Raw genomic sequence first — 23,612 nt, 5'->3', positions numbered from 1 at the left:
CCACAGATCTTTGGGCTGTGACTACCAAAGTAACCAGAAAGGAAAGAACAACAACAACAACAAAAAAAAAAAAAAAAAGAAAGAAAGAAAGAAAGAAAAAGGAAGAAAAGAAAAGAAAAAACCCACTTCAATACATCTTTATGAAATTTCAGAATACTAAGTATACAGAGAAGATACTAAAAGCTTTCAGAGTTTGGGAGAATGGTTGTCATCAAGAAACAAAGATCAGACTACCATCACAGTTGTCAGTAATAACACTTGGTTCTATAAAAAAAGGAAGGATGTCTTTAAGATATGCAGAACAATTATTTTAACTTAGAATTCTGTACCCAGATAAACTATTAATCAAAACTGAGGGCAAAACAAAAATCTTTTCAGATATGAGGACTGGAAAACATCTCTTCCTATGCAGTCTTTCTGGACCCTTCATCCCTGCCCCAAATGGCCACTTTAGAGTCTAGGGGAAAGAAAAGAGAATTCAAGAAAGAGGAAGCTAGGGGGCTAAGAAAAAATGTACATAACTCAGAAGTTCAAAATGAATGTTACAAAGTTGCTTTAAAACTGTTGTGATTAAACACCTGAAAGTTCTTAGTGATAAAGGTTTAATATATATGTAACACATACATTAAGGTCAAGAAAATGATTAGGAAATTGAGATTTGTGTATCGCTTAAATGTTCCATTAAATGTGGAAAGGTAATATAACATATGCTATCAACTATATTATTTATATACAAAAATAATAATATAGAAATATTAATATATAAAACCAACAAAATTTGCAAATATATCAATTGTACCCAAAACTTTCCCCTGAATTGAAATGTCACTTCTATTAAATACCAAATTTTCATGTGTGTATACATACACATATACATATATATTCTGTTCCATTGATTTATTTGTCTTTTCTTGTGTCAGTGCCACAAATCATTTTATTAATATAGTTAAAATGTATTTTATATCTGGCAGACAGTCCCTCTCTTTGTTCCAAATGATCAGGTTTTTCTTGTACATTAACCATTTTATATGAATTTTAGAATTATCTTGCCAAGAGTCAGGAGAATATCATTGAGGTTTTATTAGGACTGCCTTGATTTTATATGTTATTTTAGGAGAATTGGTATCATTAAAATATTGAGTCCTACATTGGCAAGAATGTCTATTTAACAGTACATGGTGTTAAATAATAGGAGTGACAGCAGGGATCCCTTCAAATTCCTTACTTTAGTGGAAATGATTCTAATGTACCGCAAAATATGAAGCTTTATGCTATAGGGTTTTAATAGATACCCATTACCAAGATAGAGAATTCATTTTTTAGTTTCCACTTTTCTTAATCAAGAATGAGTTTTGAACTTTACTAAATAATTTTCTAACATCTCCTGAGATTATCATAAAGTTAAGAGATTTTCTAATTTTGAACTGTTCTTGGAATTCTGGGATAAACCCTACTTATTCATTATGGTTTTAGTTTGCTATGAGTTCTTTTTTGGGGGGGTGGTATGGGGGGAATTTGTATCTAAATTATAATAATATTAACCCATAATTTTCTTTTGCTACACTAAAAGTTAGCAGTTACTATAATTGTAATAGAAGATATATTATCTCTTCCATTCCTGGTACAATTTTGATGACTTATCTATTTTTGTTTTTCTTGATTATAAAGTACTTGCAAAATTTATTTGTCTTTTCACATAACCAGGTTTTTTGGTTTGTTTGTTTTATGGGTCACATTTTTTGTTCTCTATTTTATGAATTCATGCATTTGCCTTTAATATTTCCCTCCCTGTCCTTTATTTGACTTCATGTCATTGTTTAATTTGTTAGGATTTTATTTCTAGCATCCTAAGTTGAAATCTAGCTTTTTCACTCCCAAGTGTTGCTCTTGTTTTCTAACAAATGAATTTAACTTATAAATTTCCTTTTGATACCATGATGATTTCTTCCCCCAGGATTTAATGTTTAATTTTTTTCTTTCAGTTCTAAGTGTATGAAAATTTCTACAGTGGTTTCCCCTTTTGGCCATGAATAAATTAGAAGTGTATTTATAAATTTGCAGGTGAATAGTTTTTTCTTGTGGCTTTTTGGTTTTTTTTTTTTTTTTTTTTTTTGCAAGAGGGAATGCAGGATTGGGGAGTGAATATATACTTGTGCTCAGGAAATGTGCCATATGTGATATCAGTTTATGACATTTTTAGTGTGGCCAGTGCATGATTAATTTTATAAATATTCCTTGTATGTCTGAAAAATAAATATATATTTTCTATTTGGTAGATAGTTCTCATACAGAAAACGATCAGAATCTATTAGATTGAGCCTGTTATTTCAATCAAGCTAGACAATTGTTATTCAAATCTTTTTTCCCTCTAATTTATAATTTTCTGAAAAAAAATACATTAAGATCAATTTCTCCTTTTTCTGTGAATTTTACATATTTTGAAGCTATTATTTTTAGGAGTATTGTTTTCTAGCTGCCATATTTCTCAGTAAAATAATCTATTTATGACTCTCTGATATTCATATGCCTTTTTAATTTTTTTATGCCCTGATTCTATTTTATTTGATATTAATAATGTTATATAATCTTTATTTTTGTTGGCATTTGTGCTATTATAAGAAAATACAAAAGGAACAAATAACATGTTCTCCATCTCAAGGAAGTTATAATCCCTACTATATATCTATCTTGTACAATTTTTTAAAAGTTTGAATTCAAGGCTCTTTTATTTTATCTTCTCACAAATACTTCCTTTTGTTCTTCCAATATTCTTATTGTTGCACATATTTGATTTGATATACCCTAAGGTCTTAGTTATAAGTAGGAATTTCCTAAATGTTTGAGATAGCTGCAATAAAATTAATGTTCAGGAAATGCAATAAAATGCAGCATTCAGGAAAATAAGATAGCTATATACAGATGTTGTCTGACAAAAGCTTCAAAATTATCAACTTATTTTTTGTTTTTATTAATTTAGTTTTTACTAAACGTAAAATGAAAAGTATGTTCTGGAAGTTTGATCACTGTGTACATACAGTTTGTGAGAAATCCTGGCTTCACTGTTTGTATGTGTAATGCATACCTCCTTTGCAACGGTAATTAAGGAGCACACAGTATGAAAGGTTTCTTCACATGGCTTACAACATGGTAGTTACCTTTTTAAGCATTCATGTTTGAAAGGGGAAAATATATTCTTGATTTATTTTTTGATATGGGGAAAATTGAAATATATTTATTGGAAAGAATTATGACACAAAAAATTTTTCAAAACCTAATGAGGTCACCAGCTGCCCTAAAATAGTCAGAACTTGACATTTATCTTCAGTTAAATTTACTCCAGGTTTCTTATCCAAGAAATAAAGAATGATAGAGCTAGAATGAGCCTAAAAATCATTTGTTTTTTGGTTTTTTTAATCTTAAAAAAAGGCAAAAGAAAAAAGAGGGGATATATGTATACGTATAGCTGATTCACTTTGCTGTACAGTAGAAACTAACACAACATTGTAAAGCAGCTATACTCCAATTAAAATTAATTTTTAAAAAAGGCAAAAGAAAAAGAATGTAGTTAACAGATCCCAATGGATAGTTTTGCAAAGGAAAAGTTTTATAAAGGTATATATTTGTTTATCATGACAAAATATTACCTCACTAGAAGAAATGCCGTAATAAGAGACATCTAAATGTAGGTTTCGTTATTTACCCTCACACTATCTTCCATTACCTTGCTGAAAAGAGCACGAATAATGTTTCGTTTTCATTTCTAATTTATGTGATTTTTCCCTTTGTAATTTAAACATCAGTTATATATTTCTTAGATACTTGTCATGTTTATAGCCCAATGTACACTATTTTTCTAGCCATCATTTTAATAACTACTTACACATTATAAAGGGATATATGTTTGGAAAGAGCAACATTTGAATATGTATGATAAAGCCATAGGTATAAGGAATTGATTGGTTTACTTTTCCCAAAGAAACCTACACATGCAGTTGTTTAATGTGAAAGGTTTTTTCCTGAAAAGGTTAAAAAAGTTCTAATCAACTTTTGTACATTATGTAGAACTTCATTTTCTAAACTCTGCAAAAGAAAGTTTCATATTTAATGGGAAATCATGAATTATTCCATTTATTATCTACTTCCTCCTTTCAAAGACATGATCTGGATAAAAGGCGGGGTGAATAATTTCAAAAAAATACAATACATTTTTAATGGGAAGGTGCAAACTACAGATTCTCATGACTATTAGCAAGTGTAGAGGAAACAGAATTTTACTTGCAAAATTCGTCAAACTCTTGCAAAGATAAAATGTATGACATACTTTAGTAAAAAAAAAAATACAGTGAGCTGAAGTTTTCTTTTTAATGCAACTTGTTGTTTTTACTAAGTTTTGTCTTTATATTCTCCAGCTTTCCATCTTTATTAAAGTTTGATTATTTCCCTCAATTTATGTGGAGAATTGATAGTTCTTTTATTTATAAAGGTGTAAAGATGAAGAATTGAAAGAAAAGTTTTAAGTGATATTATTTGAGGCAAAATTTCCTAAGTAATAGAATTTCAAGAAATTTAGAGAGCAATCACTGAATTGTTTAAAAAAAACAGAGTGACTCATATTATATGGAGTTTTATATTAATTAAAACTGGAAGTACTAATTTAGACAAAAATATGGCGTTGAGCTAGAATGATCATGTTTACATGTGTGTATAGTCCATTGTTTGTAGCATGAACCTTATTTTTTGTTTTTCTCCTCTTTTTCTTACATTTATTGCCATGATAGTAGGATACAGAATCTGACAGGATTATATTATTTATTCAGTTTTTTTTACCATTATAACTTAATCCAAAAGCTAAGATTATTTTTAGGCTTTATTTTTCAGCCTATATTTAATTGGATAAGTAACAATATAATCAATATAAATTGGTTATATAATTATGTTTTCCTGTAGTGGAAAGTTACAGTGTAAATTGAAAGAACAAGACTTGATATGATTCCTTCGTTTAGCCAAAGGTGTTTGGATTCAAGTGTGGTACTTCTGGGTTGAAAATATGTTCCCTGAAAATTCTTCTCAAACAATGACATTCATTTTATACCTTTCCATGTTTGATCTTTGGCATAAAACATTCTTTCATAAAAAAGTTTGAATTTCTTGAAGGGGTTTGCAAGTAATAAGACCATTTATAAAGATTATATCTGTAATTAGCCTCACATAAGGAGGCTTCTTCTGGTGCTTTTTCACTGAACTGCTAATGAAATACTTTAAAAATGTGTCTAAGTTTGAGATTTTTCCAATAAAGAAAATCTTTCAGTAAAGAAAATGTGTGTGACAGCTACATGGGTAAATATTTTGGGAATACTTTATATTGATTGATGCATAGTTTATTCCTTCCTGATTGATGACAATCACTGTACTTCAAATATTTGACTGAATGGAAATCATTTGAGTAAATCATTCTTACAGGGTATACACATTAAAAAAATGCCTTTATATTATTAAGGGAATCATTTAAAGCCATTGTAAGGATTGCAGTCAGTACTGCCTGCTGAATAACCACAGCTTTCCTCTGATAAAGGCTAATAATCACCAGCAAAAATACTATTTGACAGATTAACATTTATTGATCTCACAAAAAGTTACTGCCTTTTGTGCTAAATACCAGCTCTAATATAATCGTATCTGAGAAATCATCTTTGTTCCATTCTACACCCATAGACCATATATCCTAAAATAAAAATCACTCATGTTGAAGTGAATTCTTACTGTGCTATTGGGAGAATTCTTTGCTGATTTTTAGTATTTTATTTTTTGTCAAAAGAATTAAATTAGTAATAGTCCCATTTACAAAATGCGATGGGTAAACTCTCTTAGTTATTATTATTAACATTTTTAGAAAAGAATTAAAGGTTGAACTTAGTTAAATAATTGTTTTCCAAATGGAATTTTTCAATGTACATATACCTTTAAATGTTGAAAATCTAACTGTGCTTTCTAACTTTGATTATTAATAGATGAAAATTTGTATTTTCCAAAAACACAAAGCAAAACTTGTATATGTAACAGTTTCCTCTAAAGATTCAAATTAGCAAACTTCTAATTGTTTAGGAAAATCACAAAAAATTATGTTCCATAACCTCTTGGGGTTGGAATTTATTTATTTATTTTTTAAGTTATCAAGTACATACAGCTATAAAATGAATCTAAATCTAAACTGAAACAAAAGTCCTGCTATATTAATAACATGTTCTGATTTTTAAACATTTTATGTTGATTAGTTTTTTCGGTTTATACAATTAAAGGTGATATCACATTTATTTGGATGGTAATTCTAGTGAAGTTTCCAGAAACTATAAACTTACAATGCGTTAGTGGTATTTCTCTGGAATGAAGCTAAAATGTTAAATATTTTGATCTTTATTAGAGGGGTTTATATAAAATTATAGCAATAAAAAGTATATTAGAGTACAATTAAGTATAGCACAATAGATATATCTTCATAATTATTTTAAAAATTTTCTCTTAAAGTAAATATGACCAATATATTTTACAAAGAAAATCAAGATTGTTATAATGCCTGTGATATTAGAAATTCCTGTTACAAGATTAGTCACAACTGCAATAATATTATGAGTTATTTGGTTTATTTTAAATATATGTTAAAACTATGCATGAGGGGCTTCCCTGGTGGCACAGTAGTTAAGAAACCACCTGCCAATGCAGGGGGCACAGGTTCGAGCCCTGGTCTGGGAAAATCCCACATGCCACGGAGCAACTAAGCCCGTGTGCCACAACTACTGAAACCCCCGTGCCTAGAGCACATGCTCCGCAACAAGAGAAGCCACTTCAGTGAGAAGCCCGCGCACCGCAATGAAGAGTAGCCCCCGCTCCCCACACGCAGGAGCGAAGACCCAACGCAGCCAAAACTAACTAAATAAATAAATAAAATTAAATATATATATATATGAGCTGCAATGATTGTATCATGTTCATTATATGTTCATTTTCCTTAAAGAGTTTCTCCAAAAATGTTAAGGAGAAATTAATAACAATATTTATATTAATAACTAACTCTAATTATAATATTAATTATAAGGATAGATACATTCTTTTGTTCCAAGTATAACAAATTCTAAATACTTTTTGAGATAGTAACATATGAATAGTCAAATTAAATTATATAGAAAATAAGTAGTGATTACCAGGTTACTTATGATTCGTGGACATACTGAGATACAAAATGAATTTGTTTTAGAGAGACCATCATAATTTTAAAAGTGCTTTTTATATGCATTTAATTTGGATTAATAAAAATTCCTTACTAAGTATGTATATGTTTCTCTCTAGAATATATTTTTAATTTTTCCAAGCTTGAGAATTGGATGGTTTGGAAACTGTTAATCTGTGATATGCCACCTGCCCTATTTACATTTTTAGCAGTTGAGTATTTGTTGACTGAACCCAAAGACAGCTACATGTTTTGCTGTTACCAGATGGATGAGATAGAATACCATGCATAACTTTACATTTATCTTCTTTGAGTGTCACCTTATTTGCATACCAATTAAAATAATATCTGTATTAAAATGGATAATGAAAGTTATCAAATTTACATGATGTGACTGCAGTTTGTGAAATTTCCAGTAGATGCCCCCAGAGACCAGTCAACTCATTGGAAATCCTTTAAATTTAAAAAGAGCCTTTTCTGTACTGAAACTTTTTTTCTTGCTCTATTTTGAAGTACTTAGAAAATAAATTAAAAGTTCTAAAAATCTCGACTCCAATGGTTTATTACACAAAAATATGTATGAATGATAGTAGTGTATTCTTAATCCATATCAATCAATTGTTAAAAACCTATCTTAATCCATATCAATCAATTGTTAAAAACCTAAGTGTGTAATATTAAGAAAAACGCTTTCAGTTTTCATTGTAAAAGCATTCTATATGCTTTTAAAGTAAAATCATTTCAAACATAGTTAATTTTTTTCTTTCTAATTCCTCTCTCTTTATGTATTTATGTGGCTAAAGAAATGCTATGTCCTTGTTTTAGCTTTTTAGGAAAGAAAAGTATCCTTTTCATACACACAAAAAAACTATGAAACATATCCACACGACATATGAGTTTTATCAGTATGTGTGTGTGTCAAGAAATGGATTTTTTCCTCCCTCAAATTATACATAATATCTACCTACACTGAAAAGTATGAGTAAGAATAGAGATTCACTTTATTCCATGGAAATTATATTAACTGAAGCTATTTAAGTATTAATTTAAGTGTCAATGTAATTATCCCGTGGGTGATTCCAATAACATTTATCCCTACAATATGAATGTAAGACTGTTGTTACTGACACATAGATAACCCACTAGTGACTTATAAATATTAACTTAATGGAATAAAAGTATTACCCTGGCTTTTGAGTAGATATAACATATCTTTTGAGTTTATCTTTGTCAGATTAAATAAAAGTTTTATGATCTTGTTTTAAAGTATTGAGCTTATTGAACTGCTTTTGAAATATTTTACTGAATGTGCAGCTTCACCTTGATACAGTATTTCAGTTTGACTTATGAAAAAATATGTTAAATATATTAATCATATATTAGAATAGTTGATAATGCATTTTAATTTTGAAAGTCCATGTAATAACTAGTATAAATACCTAAGTACAAAGAGAATAAGATAGATTGACATATCTATTCATTCATGTTTTTCATATTCGTACAATTTTATCCTTTTTTATGTTTGTTTTATGTTTGCCAGTGTTTTCCCCATTAGACTTTACACGTTTGTGTGGGAATCACATCTATTTAATTTGCTTTGCATGGATGATACTGGTTGTCTGCTCCCTCATTTTAAGGAAGGGGATTCTCTGAGTCACAAAATAACACTAGTCTCTTTCCCCAATCCAGCACAAATGTGGATTAACATGGATAAAGAAAATGGCTTTCTTTTTTTTCTTTTTGATTGAAGTGTAGTTGATTTACAATGTTGTGTTAGTTTCAGATGTACAACAAAGTGATTCAGTTATATATATATGTATATTACAAAATATTGAGTATAGTTCCTTGTGTTATACAGTAAGTCCTTTTTGTTTATCTATTTTATATATAGTAGTGTGTATATGTTACTCCCAAGAAAGATAATGGCTTTCTAATTGGAGAGTGACATCATACTTGTATAATGATGTCAAATTTCTAAACAATCAATACAAGTAAACCCAAAAAACGTGTGCAGGATGAGGAGGAGAAGAAAACTTAACAATATTTGATATAATAGGAGGCAATGTGGTAAAGAGAAAAAATTCAGAATTTGGAATCAGAGAAACCTGGGTGTGAAACCCACCTCTGCCACTTATTAGCTTGTATGATTTTGGGTAAGTCACAACCTCACTGAAGATGGTTTCTTTATCTGTAAAAATGGAAGTAGTATTTGTAGAGTTATTGTGTGATTTAGAAATGATGTCTGACACATCATAGGTGCTCTATAAATAGTAGCTATTCAAAATGGTTTAAGGTAGAATTTAAAAATGATATAATATCTCCTCCGTGGCTGTTTAATAGAAAGTTCCCCCTTTCCCAGCATCTCCACACATTCAGCTGCTATGGAGTTATGTCAGATTGTTCAGATTTACTTTATTCCAGTATACAGACATTTTTAACTTAGAATTTTTGGGGAAATTTGGATGTAAATTCAAAGTATTTAGAATCTCTATTGAATAATGCCTTACATAGTAATAAAAATCCATATAAAATGCATGACCACTTAATTCCATTCTTAAAACCATTCTTCTCCAGCTACATCCCTTAGCCTGGTAAAGCCTTAGGTATCTGCAGTGGCAAAGATCTTCCTTAGGATATAAATTTCTAGATATTCAGCATATCTGTGAATGTCACAACTTCTCCTTCTATGAATGGCCTCTTTGCTGTCAGGAGAACTCTCCTCAAACTCCATGATATCAAATCTCTCCAGAAATTTTACTAGAATTCTTAGCTTCCACCCAGTATAGTGACTTCAGGTCAAGGAGATTTTTCTTCTTCTGATACTTAAAGAGAGCATGTTTTAATTTAGATAAGTATTTGTTTTAATATGTAAATAAAACCAAAGACTAATAACTTCATGTCCAAATGAAATAAATAAAATAATGAATTTGGATTCTCTTTGCATTTTTTAAAAATTCCGTTTTGTAAAGCAAGTAAACTTTGGGCTATGATTCTCTGTTATGAAATATAAAGCCTGAGAAATTCACATATAATGGTAGAAATTGACATATAATTTTATAAATATTTTCAGATAGCAAATTTAAAAAATGAAAATTATTCTGGCTAAAAGAAATGATATTCATTAACTATGAAGGTTGAAATAGGAACCCATTTAGTAAAACACTAATTGCTCTTTCTGGCTCTCAAATATTAGTAATGAGGCTTAAATAATACCATACGTACATATGTGTGTGCACACAAAACTGTGTATAAAATAGAGATGATATCAGCATAGTTATATAGGCATTTTTAATACATCTCTATTTGAAATCTCTTTTGCAAAGAATGGTCTTTTTAAAAAATTTACTAGAAATTTTAAAAATTGATATTAATTATATATCATGGATGTTTTGAGGCTGAAAGATGTCTTGGGTACCAAGACAATCCCTTCTGAATCAGTTCGTATTCTTTGGTCACAGGCAGCAGAAACTGATTCTGACCAAATAAAATGGAAATGATTTTATTAGAAAGATATTTGGTAACTAGCTGAATTTAGGGGAGAACCCGGCCCAAAAGAAAAGGAAAAGACATGGGACCCTTGAATGGGTCTAGGTAGTAAGAACTACTTGCAACTCTTGTCAGGATGTCACTGCCAGGTTGACTGAGCTCCAGCAACCTTCTACATCTTTGTGTTTCTTGCCTCAAGATTCAAAATCCTGAGAGAGAGGCCAGTGGCTTAATTTGGGTCACTGATCCATCCCTTGGTTAGGGAGTCTTTGAAATCAAGCCCCACCAAGATGATACGTGATGTGCCATTTCCAAAAATACTTTGGAGTACTGCCGTCTGTGGACATGAAACTAGATGCTGGGTGGACCAAATCCAGCCAAAGCACCCTCGTCTTCCAGGTGAGGGAAATAAGGCCCAGGGAATGATGTTCTGCATTTCTGTCCCTGCTGGGATTAGAACTGAGATGGCCTCCTGACATGTACTTATTCTCATTGTTTAAATCAACGTTCTAATTTTTATTTATTTATAATTTTTTTGCCCCAGTATGTTTTCTTCACTCACAGGAAAACATGCTGGCAGCCAAGGCATAGACATACAAAGGTGGCAGTGCTTGTTGTTGTTTTTTAATTGAAGTAGAGTTGATTTACAATGTTGTGTTAGTTTCAGGTATACAGCAAAGCGATTCAGTTATATATACATGTATATATAGATATATATGTATACATATAGATATTCTTTTCCAGATTCTTTTCCATTATAGGTTATCACAAGATATTGAATACAGTTCCCCATGCTATACAGTAGGTCCCTGTTGCTTATCAATTTTATACACAGCAGTGTGTATCTGTTAATCCCAAACTCCTAATTTGTCCCTTTCCCCACCTTCCCCCTTTGGTAACCATAAGCTTGTTCTCTGTGTGGCAGTGCTTGTTTGAGGCAAGGTTGGATATTAATTATTGTCCCCCCTTGTCCCCTCAAACCTCCTTACCATCCCTCATACTGCCCTTTTGGGTACCATCTGGATGTCCCCTTCAGTCTCCTCAAACTCAAGTTATCTGAACCCAGACTTATTATCTTTCCCCAAACCTGTTCATTCTTTTGTGTTCCCCTCTTTAGCAAATTACCAAATACCCACACGCGACTCCTGGCTGTCACCCTAGCTCTTCTCTTTCCATCAGCCCCAACATCCAGTCAGTCACCAAGTAATCGGTATTTTTATCTCCTAAATATGTATTGAATCCACCTACTTCTATTTATCCCCCTGCCTTACTTCAGTTCAACCCCCGTGGCCTCTCCTTTGCATGAACACCAGAATCTCCCGTTTCTTCTCCCCGCTCCTGGTTCTATTCTCTTGGATCTGGTGTGAATTTCAGAGTCAACAAGCTCAAGCATGCTAAATTGAAAGTCTTTATTTTTTTATGACTTAATTTTAATTCCTGGCCCTAAGCCTTGATCCTCCCTAGTGTAAAATTCCAATCTCATCCCTCTTAGGTAAAGTCAGTCCAATTCAGTGATTTCTCAGGTTATTCAGATTCTAACACTCCTTCCCCTCACCCTGTTTTCCCACGGAGAAGCAACACAGCATGAGTGCAGGGTAGAGGGAAATAGGGTTACTAGGTTTAGCAAATAAAAATACAACATACACTTCAATTTGAGTTTCAAAAAAAACAAATATATTTGGTGTAAGTATTCCCATGCAATATTTGGGGCACACTAATACTAAGAAAAAATCATTCGTGGTTTCTGTGATATTCAAATTTAACTGGGCATCCTGCCCAACTTTCTCTGGCAAACTTCAGAGTGGAAGTTTGTCAGCATTTACTCCCAGGTCTTGATCTAGGACCTTGTGATAGACATTGAACTTGCCTCCCTGGTATCCATTTCTCCCTCTTTGCTAACATAACTCCAGTTTCATTTGGGGGCAGCAATGTGCCCCAAAACAGGCAGGATATTTGTTTTTCTAGCCTCCTGCAGCCAGGGATGGCCACGTGACACAGTTCTCACCCATGGAACCAAAGTGGAACTCCAACAGAAGTTGCAGGAATGCTTTTGTTTTCCCCAATAATAGAGAAAGACACAGCTGATGCCACCGAACTCTCCCCTTTCTTCTTGCCTTGAAGGTGGACATGATGTCTGGAGCTGGGGCAGCCCTCCAGTGACCAGTGAGGGGAAGGATAAAATAATCCCAGAGGCATGGGCTTTGAACTTGCCAGGCCATGGAACCAAGACCAGCAGCTGCCTACCTTTAGGTGTCTTGTGCTGTGAGAAATAGAAACGTCTAGTTCTGAAGGCACTGTGAGCCGAGTTTTCTCTTACTTGGAGTTGAATGCGTTCCTAACCTATGGGATGCTGTCCAGGGGTCCGTCACTGATGTACTCGATTCATCCTTTTCTGTCAGCTCTGGAAATATGCTGACCTGACTCTTTCAGTAGCTCCGCAGTGCTGCTTATCCGCAGAGTTACAGCTGTGTCCCCCTTCAGTCCCCAGTCCCCAGCGCATCCGACAGCCTTTTAGCACACATCCCCTTGCTGTGGCCAGCAACATTGTGTTAAACATACCAGCCCTCTCTTCCCATTAACTTTTTTTTTTTTTTTTATCCTGGGTATTTTCCAAATATTTTGAATTTATTTTTTTATTTTTATTTTTTTTTAAGTGTAAAAGAATTTCATTATCGTGCTCATTCATATTTTTACCCAGTCTTCCCATTAACTTTTATGTCACACACTCGGAGCCCGCTAGACAATTACGGTGTTCGGCCCGTACCATTCAGGGGCTATGGGACATTGTGTGGGCTGGTTCCGGTCCTCTTCTTCTGAGAAAGTCTCTGCATTGACTTTTGCTGCCTTTCCATGCCCTTGTGAAAGGGCAGGGGCGTGGGGGTAGGGGAGAGAGGACCTGGCCCTTCTCAGCATCTCACTGTTTCCTTCTCCACACTCTCGGCTAGAGGGCAGAAACAAAAATCTGTGATAGCTTCTGTCCTTTCCATTTCAAATATTTTTGGTCATCATTTTGACAAGATGGTGGTTTGTGACTTTTTGGCCTGGGACTGTGGTTTCCGTACTCTCTTTGTGGACTAGTTCTATAACAATAGGTGGCTTGTACTGGCCACCGGGTACAGGAGGGTTGCAGTTCAGCTAGGACATTCCTTCCAGATGATTTTTCTAAAAGACAATCTCTTTGACTCATTTCCCTGACCCAAACCCTTCTACGGCTCTATCCCACTCTTAGCTTGGAGTCCAAACTTCTTACCATGACTTTGAGGAGTCCATGATCTGGGTCTTTCCCCCCCCCCCTTTTTTTTTTTTTCACTTCCCTCTCCCCACTCCCTTCCTCACTGTATGTATTTTGTTCTAGACCTAAGCTGATCCCCTGAGTAAAAAATTATTGGCGATGGGAGCTGGGCATTTTTGTTTCATTTGTTTTTTAAACTCTGTAGGGTGAGTCTATCGCAGGACTTCATGTTTCTCAGAGCATCTTCACATACTTAATTTTGCTTGGTTCTTAGAAGAATCCTGTGATGTAGGTAGGGCATAGATTAATACAGATTAATATACACATGTCACAGATGAGAAGAAATGAAGTCCAGAGAGGTTAGAAAGAGCTGACCTCAACCTCAGGTGTTCTAATTCCAGACTGTCTCCACTCCACACTGAAATGCTTATTGATAGTAGTAGCACATCAAGTCAGTTCTAAATATTTAATTGTCTCCTATTTAAAAAAATGTAAAATAATTAGTATAAAGCTATATCATTAGGCCTCTTGCTAAGTATAATAATAGCCACCACACAGCTGTTATTCCATAACCATTTTATTTCCTATATAGCAATTTTCATCATCTGAAATTATTTATGATTTGTTTGCTTATTTGTTGGTTGTGTTCTCCCACTAGAATATACACTTCACAAGGGCATTGAATCTATTTGGTCTAGAACAATGCCTGGCACTTAGCAGGAAGCTCAATAGCTATTTGTTGAATAAATAAATGGACTATTCAATTGTCATTTCATCTCCTTGCATATGATTTATTATTGTTAGAAGTGAAATAGTAATATAACAAATCATTAAGTTCATCCTAACTGAAAATAATTTTTAAAATATATTTAGCAAGAGATTTCAATAAACATTTTCTGCATAAATGAATTAATGAATGAATGAACCTCCATAACATACAGTGAAACCACTTAATAGAGCTTTGTTTCGATGTTCGACAACACATTTGAATTTTGCTTGCCTTACTGTTTTTTTGTTTTGTTTTGGTGGGTGGCTAATGTATTAAGTATTTTTGGATACTGTCAGTTGCTATGGCCTGAATGTTGTGTTCCCTAAAATTCATATACTGAAATCCTAATCCCCAAAGCTGTAGGTCACTGGGGCTTTTAGAAGGTGATTAGGTCAGGAGTGTGGGGCGCTCATGAATGGGATTAGTGCTCTTATAAAAGAGGTTCCAGATTATTCCCTAGCTCCTTATACTATGTGAGGATATGACTAGAAAATGCTGGCTGTGAACCAGGAAGAGGGCCCTCACCAGAAGGTGACCTTCCTGGAGCCTTGATCTTGGATTTCCAGCCTGCAGAACTCTGAGCAATAAATTTCAGTTGTTTATAAGCTACTCAGTCAGGGGTATTTTGTTATATCAGCCCAAATAGACTAAAACATCAGTCAGCTAGCTTATTTGTCCTTATCAAAGGGAGCTCAGCTCTGGAACTGATATATTTATAATGTAATTTCACTAAAATTACTGTATTTAGATAGCTCCTGGCATCTTTCATTAAACTGAAGTTGTTCAGTTATAAGTGTTTGAGGTCAAGATTGTTTTCAGCGCTTCCACTGAGGGACAAAAAAGCAGCATGATTCAACCTTTAATTATTATAGGATCAAAACACTGCACAGATTTAAAGGATTAAAATAACGTGTTCAGTGTTCTGATTCTTATTCCCAGTTACCGGAACTCATACAAGAAGAACATCTGTGTGGACATGCTGCGAGATGGTTATCATAAGTCTTTTACTGAGCTCTTTGCTCTGATGGAGAAGTGGGATGCCCTGAGGGAGGCTGCAAAAGTAAGGTCCCTCTTCTGGCTGCAGAGACCCCTGGAAGAGCAGCCTGACAAGCTGGATCACTTCTACTACTACCTGACCAGGGCCGAAGCAGCTGAAAGGAAAGGTGAGTGGAAGGATTTGGGGAAGCAGCACTGCAGAAGACAGAACAGTGAGCGCCTGAGGGAAGGTTCCAAATTGTTTCAAGTATGAATTTAAAACATTGAGAGACACCCTAGCACAATTCAACCTAGTCAGCTAAGCATCTTAATGGAATAAATGGTAGAGGACGCTGAATCACAAGGCTGCCCAGACACACGGCCATCCTGGTGATGTCACTCTAAGCCAGGGAAGACAATGAATAGCACCTAATAACATCTCCAGGGCTTTCCAATGTATTAAAATCTTTGGTATCATTAATTATACATCGTTCCATAGTTTTTTTTTTATATACAATCTGAATATTGACTTTCACTGAGGAGACACTTTCAGAGTACTATAACTTGACAATTATACTTATTTTCTTGTATTTGTATAATGTAATTTAAAGATTTTATCCATAAGTTCTATAGATTTCTATCAGAGAATTTTTATTAGTGAATAGTGAGGAGACATAAAAAGCCTGCAATTTACAATTATGAATAAAATTGTTAATTTTATATTTTCCATCACACCATCTCTAATAAATTCCTTTTTTTTTTTTTTTGGTATCCTAAAATTTTCCAGAAAGTCTATATGCTTCAAGTATTGAAGAAAATATTTTAGTCTCTACTATAATTATACCAATATTGTTGTCATAAGTATTTCTTATTTACATATTCATAATTGGTCATTTTATATAATCAAAGAAAGGAAATCCCAAAAGTTGGCATATAAATTTGGTGTTTTCACCAAACAAATCCAAACAAATCCTTTTGTTCAACTTTTTGTGTGAAAACACCATAGGACTCAAAAAGAGAAGCTCAAGTCCCAACATGACGATGTCTGTACTTCCTTTCAGGCCTTTCTATGGGAAAATAGAGTATTAGACAACGTTTTGTTACCCAGTGCTACAATGTGGAAAATTGATAGGGACATAGAAACAGCATCAGAGGGGTAGCAGAAGTCTTTTAGCCTCTATAGTGGAGTCAATATACATATTTCCTATCTGGTTGTGACCTGACTTACAAATATGAGATATACAAAAGTCCTAACAACACCACATGTGAACTAGAGTGCGTGTGTGTGTGTGTGTGTGTGTGTGTGTAGACAAGAGGTGAATATTTGATTATTTGTATAATGAAAAGTATTTAACTGCAGAATTGACTTTAAAAATAGAGTCCTTTGGTGAATTTTAAAATGTGATTTACATATAATTTCTCAAGAAATTAACTGTTTAACATTTTAAAATGCTATTGTAAGAAAACCTACATTCTAGTGTCAGCCCCAAATTCTGAAATGATATTTTTACTGAAAATAGAATTGATCCAGATAAAATTTGCTCATAGTCATTTTCTAAGGTGAATTAATCACATTCACTAAATGTTTTAAATAGAAGCATTCATTTTAGTAGCATAAATATGAGCCAAACACATCACTAGTCATAAAGTGTCATAAATATGAGAAACTTGTCATAAAGCATTTTGTAATTGTAAAGAAACTAAATGTTAAATAATCTGTTTGAAGGTAGAAAACTTTAATTTGTAATCTTTTATTAAAGAAAAGTAAATATACATATAAATTAAAATGATTCTCCAATTCCAAAAATTTAAAAAGTCCAAACTTTACAATAGCCAATGTCTTATACACATGGTACAAGTAATGAAATATTTTCTGTACTGAGTGGTTTATCATATATTCATGGTAACTAAGGTTACATTTGTTAAATGGAACAAAATCACCTCTTGCTCAGAACAACTCTTCTGTAGGGTAATCGACTTCAAAATGCAGTGGCTTTTGCCTGGTTAAAATACAGAAAGTTAAAATTATTGCAAAAAATTATTGGAAATACTTCAGTTGAAGGACATGTAAATATTTGTATGCTCTTTTTTAAAAATGTGTGTAATTTTTTCACATTTAACACATGAACTTCATAGGAGAAAAATTGTGATTGAGTTAAGAATGTCCCAGAAAATGGTATAAGGGATATGCACAGAAACTCTTATTAACTTGAATTAATTTTAAATCTTAAAACCCATACACACACACACACACACACACACACACACACACACACATGCAATCTAGAATACAGAATCTCTTAATAATAGTGCCTCGAAGATTTCACCCCATATGGTTGTGGAATCTGAGACAATTATCTTGAAGCAGCATATCTCTGAGTATTCTCATTGCTTTTCACTGGAAAGACCATCACTCTAGGGTCACAGTGAAGTCCATGTAATCAAAGCTGTGGCACTAACAATAGTCATCTCAGGTCAGTTCTGTCCCTTGAGACTTGGCAGAGCAGGAACCTAGAGTTATTTAAATTACTTTTCAAAATAGCACTTTCTGTTTTATAGCAAAGAAGTGTTTAAAGTAAGCCAATCATTTCTTTTTGGATTATTTTCTATTTGTTAAAGTGTTTCTTTGTCCCTGATAGCATTTCTTATATTTCCCATTGTTGTGAATCATCTCTGTACCATCTGTAACATTATGATTAGGGCCTTGTGCCCCATGGGGCTGGGGAAGAGATGGCAATAATGGTAATGGGTAGCCAAATCAATAGATAATTCAAACATGATTTACACTTGACTTTAAATTATTGTTAAGGGTTAAGCAGCAATTTTCTTTTCTAATAACATTTATTTAAGATACCCAAAGTATGTTCTACCCAAGCAGAGTCCCACAGGATGTTTATACAGTTTATGTAAAGCAAAACAAAAGTAATTGTCTGGTGAAATAAGTTTGAGAAACAACCAGGTGAATTAACATATACATTAAGCAGGTTGGTTTATTGCAGGACTTATCAGAGCCTTTAACATGCTCATGTATATTGTGTGGTTCACTGAAAGAGGGAAATTAGCAGGAGCATTTTCCAAATTTATTTCATCATGAGATCTTTTTAGGTAGCATAATGAATATTGGTCTAAATAATAAATCAACAATAAAATTGATTTTCATCTTATAAATATACCTGCTGACAATTCAAGGAAGTGTTCCGCAAGCAAGGAGAAAAGGCTGTTTAGAACGTAAAGGGTACAGACCATATATTTGGATTATCCAAAGATTCAAAACTTGGATATAGTCCTTTATACTTAATACTCTGAAAAACACTCATTTTTTTCCATAGAAAAATAGCTTAGCTGACAAGTAACCTTTAAATATGTAATCTAAATAGCTTATATAACTCATTCTAAACAAAACCAAAAACTTCGTTTATGAAATGTTGGAAATGTTTTTCTATTAAGGTTTAATTACTGAAAAAAGGAAAAATTATTTCAGGATTGCATATATTTTTAAAAAGCTCTTCATGTAACTTTTTAAAACAGAAGATATGAAATGTTTTATTTACAGGTTTTAAAAAACAGCAACCCTCTAATCATTAAATATGAGAAAGAATATAAAATGCTACAAAACATATTTTAGTGCTCTATTCATATTAGGCAGAAGGTTCAGAATGGAAAGATAAAGCATAGGAGAAGTCAGTTCTGAAATGAGAGTATTCATTTTAAGTAAATAGCTCAGGGTACCCTCTACTTTTCACCTAAGCTATTGCCTATTGTGAATAACCTTAAAAAGCAGAATGGTCTCCAGAATCCCCAGTGCTTTCAAAAATGGGAGATAAGGAGAACTGTTTTTTAACTTTAATTTTTAGGTCTAAAACTTATTTTGAGATAAATCTTCATTTCCTATGGAATTATGAAGCAGTGTGTGTAAAAACATGACATAGGTTTTAGAAATTTCTTTGGAAACATTGGAGTGACTTATGTACAGTTTTTGAAAGTTAATTTTTGTTGTAATCAGCCTAATGTCATTTTTTCTGAGCCTTTTGATTTTAATCTTATAGGAGTATCAGTGGGCAATATACAAATGCTTTTCATAATTGTAATTCTTTCAGGAGTATATAGGTTGACTCTTCTGATAGTAGTGAACAATTAATATCAGTTAATTCCAATAGATAATGATTGTTGTTAAAAATCCTTGGAAGGGTAATCCAGAGGCTACCACATATTTACTACTGTGCTTTAAGCGCAAATGCAAAGAAACATAAAGAAAGATAATGAATTTGTTCATATCCACCAATAGAATGAAATTTACGAGAGTGAGGCACAATTTAACACAAACATTTTTGTTTAAGTTTATGACTGATTGCAGTGGAGTTTATAAGACTGATTCACAGTTTATTAATATAGTTTTTTTGTGTACAAATAGGTCAAATGCCACTTTGGGAAAAAAAAAGAGGGGGTTAATAAACTGACAACAAATAAACTAGTAACTGAGTGAGAGGGATGACTAATATTAATGCATTTTCAGCAGAAAAAATTACTCATAGAAAAGATAAGCATAGAAATCGACTTTTTCTTAACATTGTTGGTAACTTGTATTGTCAGAAACAGCACTAGAAAGTGTAAGGAGGTTATGTGGTCATTGTGATCATCATTTCTTCTACCTATAAGCTGCATGCTTGCCTTTTCTTCTGGGTGAAAATACCTTGCTATTTTCAGATTCCATCTGCTTTCTTCATTCATCTTTTTGCCATGGTTAACAAACATTGCTTTCTCTGGAATCTCTAAATACTTTTCATATCTTCAATGGGAAAAGTACTTGCTGATACCACAAACTCATTTCTTCCAAAAGAACTGAGCACATTGCTGGTAGATATTATTCTGTTTTTTTGTGTTATATAAAGACTCCTGTTTCAACCAAAGAGTATGTTAATTTCTAACAGGGTCTAAGCTCTCCGAAAGAATTTTGTTGTTTTTCTTGTGTGCACATCCTTTAATTAATGTAACTATTTAAATAGTTAAAACATTAATTTTTGCATTTCCATTTTTTAAATGGTTAATCATGCTTTTAAGGAAAAATAGAAGATAAATGTCACTATATTGGTTTGCCATTTGAAGGGATGTGCCTTGAGACATCTTTCTAATGCATTTTATGATGTTTTTCTCTCTTTGAAGAATACTTTGAAGAGGTCTATAATAACTTGTATGCTCTGGCCTGTTACTTCAATAATTCTGAAGACAAGTGGGTAAGGAACCACTTCTATGAACGATGTTTTAAGATTGCTCAACTCATCAAAATTGACGGTGGGAAGAAGGAAGCCGAGGCGCACGCACACATGGGGCTGCTCTTCGAGGAGGATGGTGAGTGGCCGTTTGTCAGTCTGCTGCGGGGGCTTTGAAGCATCCCAAGTCCAGGCAATCAGAAAGCACATGGGGGTGGAGAAAAAGACCCGAGGCTGGGTAGAAGAGTGTGAGTTACTGGGATTAAAAAGCAAAAGGGTGAGACTTTGGACTCACCGTCCATATCGCTACAGTCACACCTCTGCTGAGTGCGCAGCCTAGAGCTCCCAACAGTGTCACCACGGAGAGAAAGCACCTTCCTCCAGGCCTCCACGCACATCCTTCGTCCACATATGTGCCGCACTGTTTTGAAATGCTTTTCCTTTCTTACAGACCTGCTCATTCATTTTAACTTGATTTCTCATGTATGAAAATGGGAAAAAGGAAAGGCACACTTTGTGATTTTCCTAGCATCTCAAGTCCCATATATATAACCTATATAACTCGGGTACCACCCCGTTGTGATTTTTTTAATAATTTCTGAAGGAAATCCTCCTTTAAAAATAATGTCATTCTTAATAATGTTATCTTAAGACAAGCCAAAGTCTGAAAGGACAACAAAAATTTATCAGAAACATATTTTATTTGGTGGTTTAATAAGGATTGCAAACAGAAAGTTAAGAATTAAATTTATTTATAGAAGGATAGTGGGTAGATAGTATGCAAATAAAATATGTGGGAAGATGAAAATATTTGCTCAGAAATAATTCTGTTTTCTTCCCTCAGAACACTGTCTCATTTTCCACAAGAGTTTTGACTTTGGCATAAGAGTTAAATTAGAAAATATTTATTATCTTGTGGCTAGAACTGCGTAGGGCTTTGAGAAGGGAGGGGAAAAGGTTTTTGTGCTTCAGGAAATTGCACATTGTAATCTACAGCATGGTCGGTGCTGGAACGTGGCTGATTGTCAGGGGCTTTCTTGAGTGATAGGTATGGGGAAGAACAGAACAATTCAAAGAAGTGAGAGATCATACAAACTGGATCCAAGGAAGACATGATGGAGTCAGAACGGACTGGTGGGGGATCTGGAAGATGGGTGGACTTTAGGCGGGTAAAGAAACAGGAATGTATTCTGTAAGAGGGAACTACATACTAAAGCATAATTAGAGACACTGATAAGAGGAGCGACCTGGTTAAAGTGGAAAGTGTATTTCTGAGCAGTGATGGGAACTGAGTATGGAAAGGCAAACTAGGAGCATGCCAGCGTTCAGAGTTTGGACTGAACCAAACTCTATAGAGTTTGGGCTATCCCTTCAGGCTAAGGAAAGGAGTATGATGGAAGTCTGGCTGTGATACACCCTGTGGGAAGAGGAATAAGAGAAAGGGGGGATGGTTAGGAAGCTGCCCCACTAATTCAACCCTGAAGAAACAATCCAAAAATATTTAAGAGAATGTGTTTAAGCATATCCATGGCAGTACAGTTTATGATGTCTCAAAACAGGGGATTAGCAGCATTAAACAACACCCATGCCACAGAGTTCTGTGCAGTCATGAAATTACAAACTAGAGCCAAATTCATTCATTCAACAAATATTTGTTTAGAACCTAGTGCCTGGGGAGAAAACAGTAAACAAGACAGACAAAATCTTTGCCCTCCTGGCACTAACATTCTACTGGGAAAAAGAGGCCTTAACCACTCATGGCTATATAACATGTGAAATACTGGTACGTGCTGTGATGAAAAATGAAACAAGGCAAAGGGATAGATAGTGGTCGCTACTTTACATAAGGTGTTCACCTTTTAGAAGGTGAGGCATGAATAAAGTGAGGGAGTAAGGCTTATGAGAATCTGGAGGAAGAGGTTTTTAGAGAGAGGACATGGGAAGTGCAAAGGCCCTGAGGCAAGTGCATGCTGAGCACTGTCTGGGGCCCAGTGAGGAAGGCTGGGAGTGGAAGGACAGGAGTTAAGTTTAGACCAGGAGGCTTGGGATCACACTGGGGCTTGTAGGACAAGCTGAGGACTTTGGATTTTATTCTAAATTGTATAGGAAATCTCAAATGTATATTAATTTGAGAAAATGCTCATGATACATTAAATAGAAAACAAGATTCAAAACACAATGTAAAATATCATTATATTTGGTATGTATCATACACCAATGTGTTAACAGCGGTTGTTTTTGAATGTGGAACTGCAGGTGATTATAAAATTGTGTACTGAAGGGTTATTACTTACTATAATTGAGAAGTTACCTGTTAAAACTCTTAGCCTATTGTTAAAAGTAGAGTTTAGTGTTTCAATTTGTAAAAATGGAATAGATTCTTGCTTAAGTAAAATTCAAAGTAAAACCTTTGCTTAAGCTTTTTAAAATTATTATTCTCATTTCATCAGTGATGTAAATACTTTTTTTAAGCTTTTAGAAATTATTAAGTTCATTTTGAATGATGAGGATACTGTGGCACAAAGAAATTAAGCTGGTTAGTGGTGGGGCTAGTGTTAAGTCAGCTGGATTCAGAGCCTGTGCTAGCAGCCATTGCTCTATGCAGACCACGAATTGCTTTACTTTCATGATGTGCTAATGATGAAAATTCCTGAAAATTATACACTAAAGTATAGTTTAGCACTTTTTTGTTCTCTACTATAGGAACATCCCTCAGTTGAA

The 23,612-nt window shown here is 33.7% G+C and overlaps 1 protein-coding gene across 1 annotated transcript in view; it reads left to right on the top strand.

The window, feature by feature from the left end:
• Positions 1-23,612, top strand: part of TTC29 (tetratricopeptide repeat domain 29) — a 251,221-nt gene that overhangs the window by 19,234 nt on the left and 208,375 nt on the right. Inside the window, exons 3-4 of the mRNA XM_059923939.1 lie at positions 15,649-15,872; positions 20,845-21,030. Coding sequence (XP_059779922.1) covers positions 15,649-15,872; positions 20,845-21,030 — 410 coding nt within the window. The remainder of the gene's footprint in view (positions 1-15,648; positions 15,873-20,844; positions 21,031-23,612) is intronic.

This window comes from Balaenoptera ricei, chromosome 5, assembly GCF_028023285.1.
Source record: "Balaenoptera ricei isolate mBalRic1 chromosome 5, mBalRic1.hap2, whole genome shotgun sequence".
In the NCBI taxonomy this organism is placed as follows: domain Eukaryota; kingdom Metazoa; phylum Chordata; class Mammalia; order Artiodactyla; family Balaenopteridae; genus Balaenoptera; species Balaenoptera ricei.
This window is presented reverse-complemented; position numbering and strand designations above follow the sequence as displayed.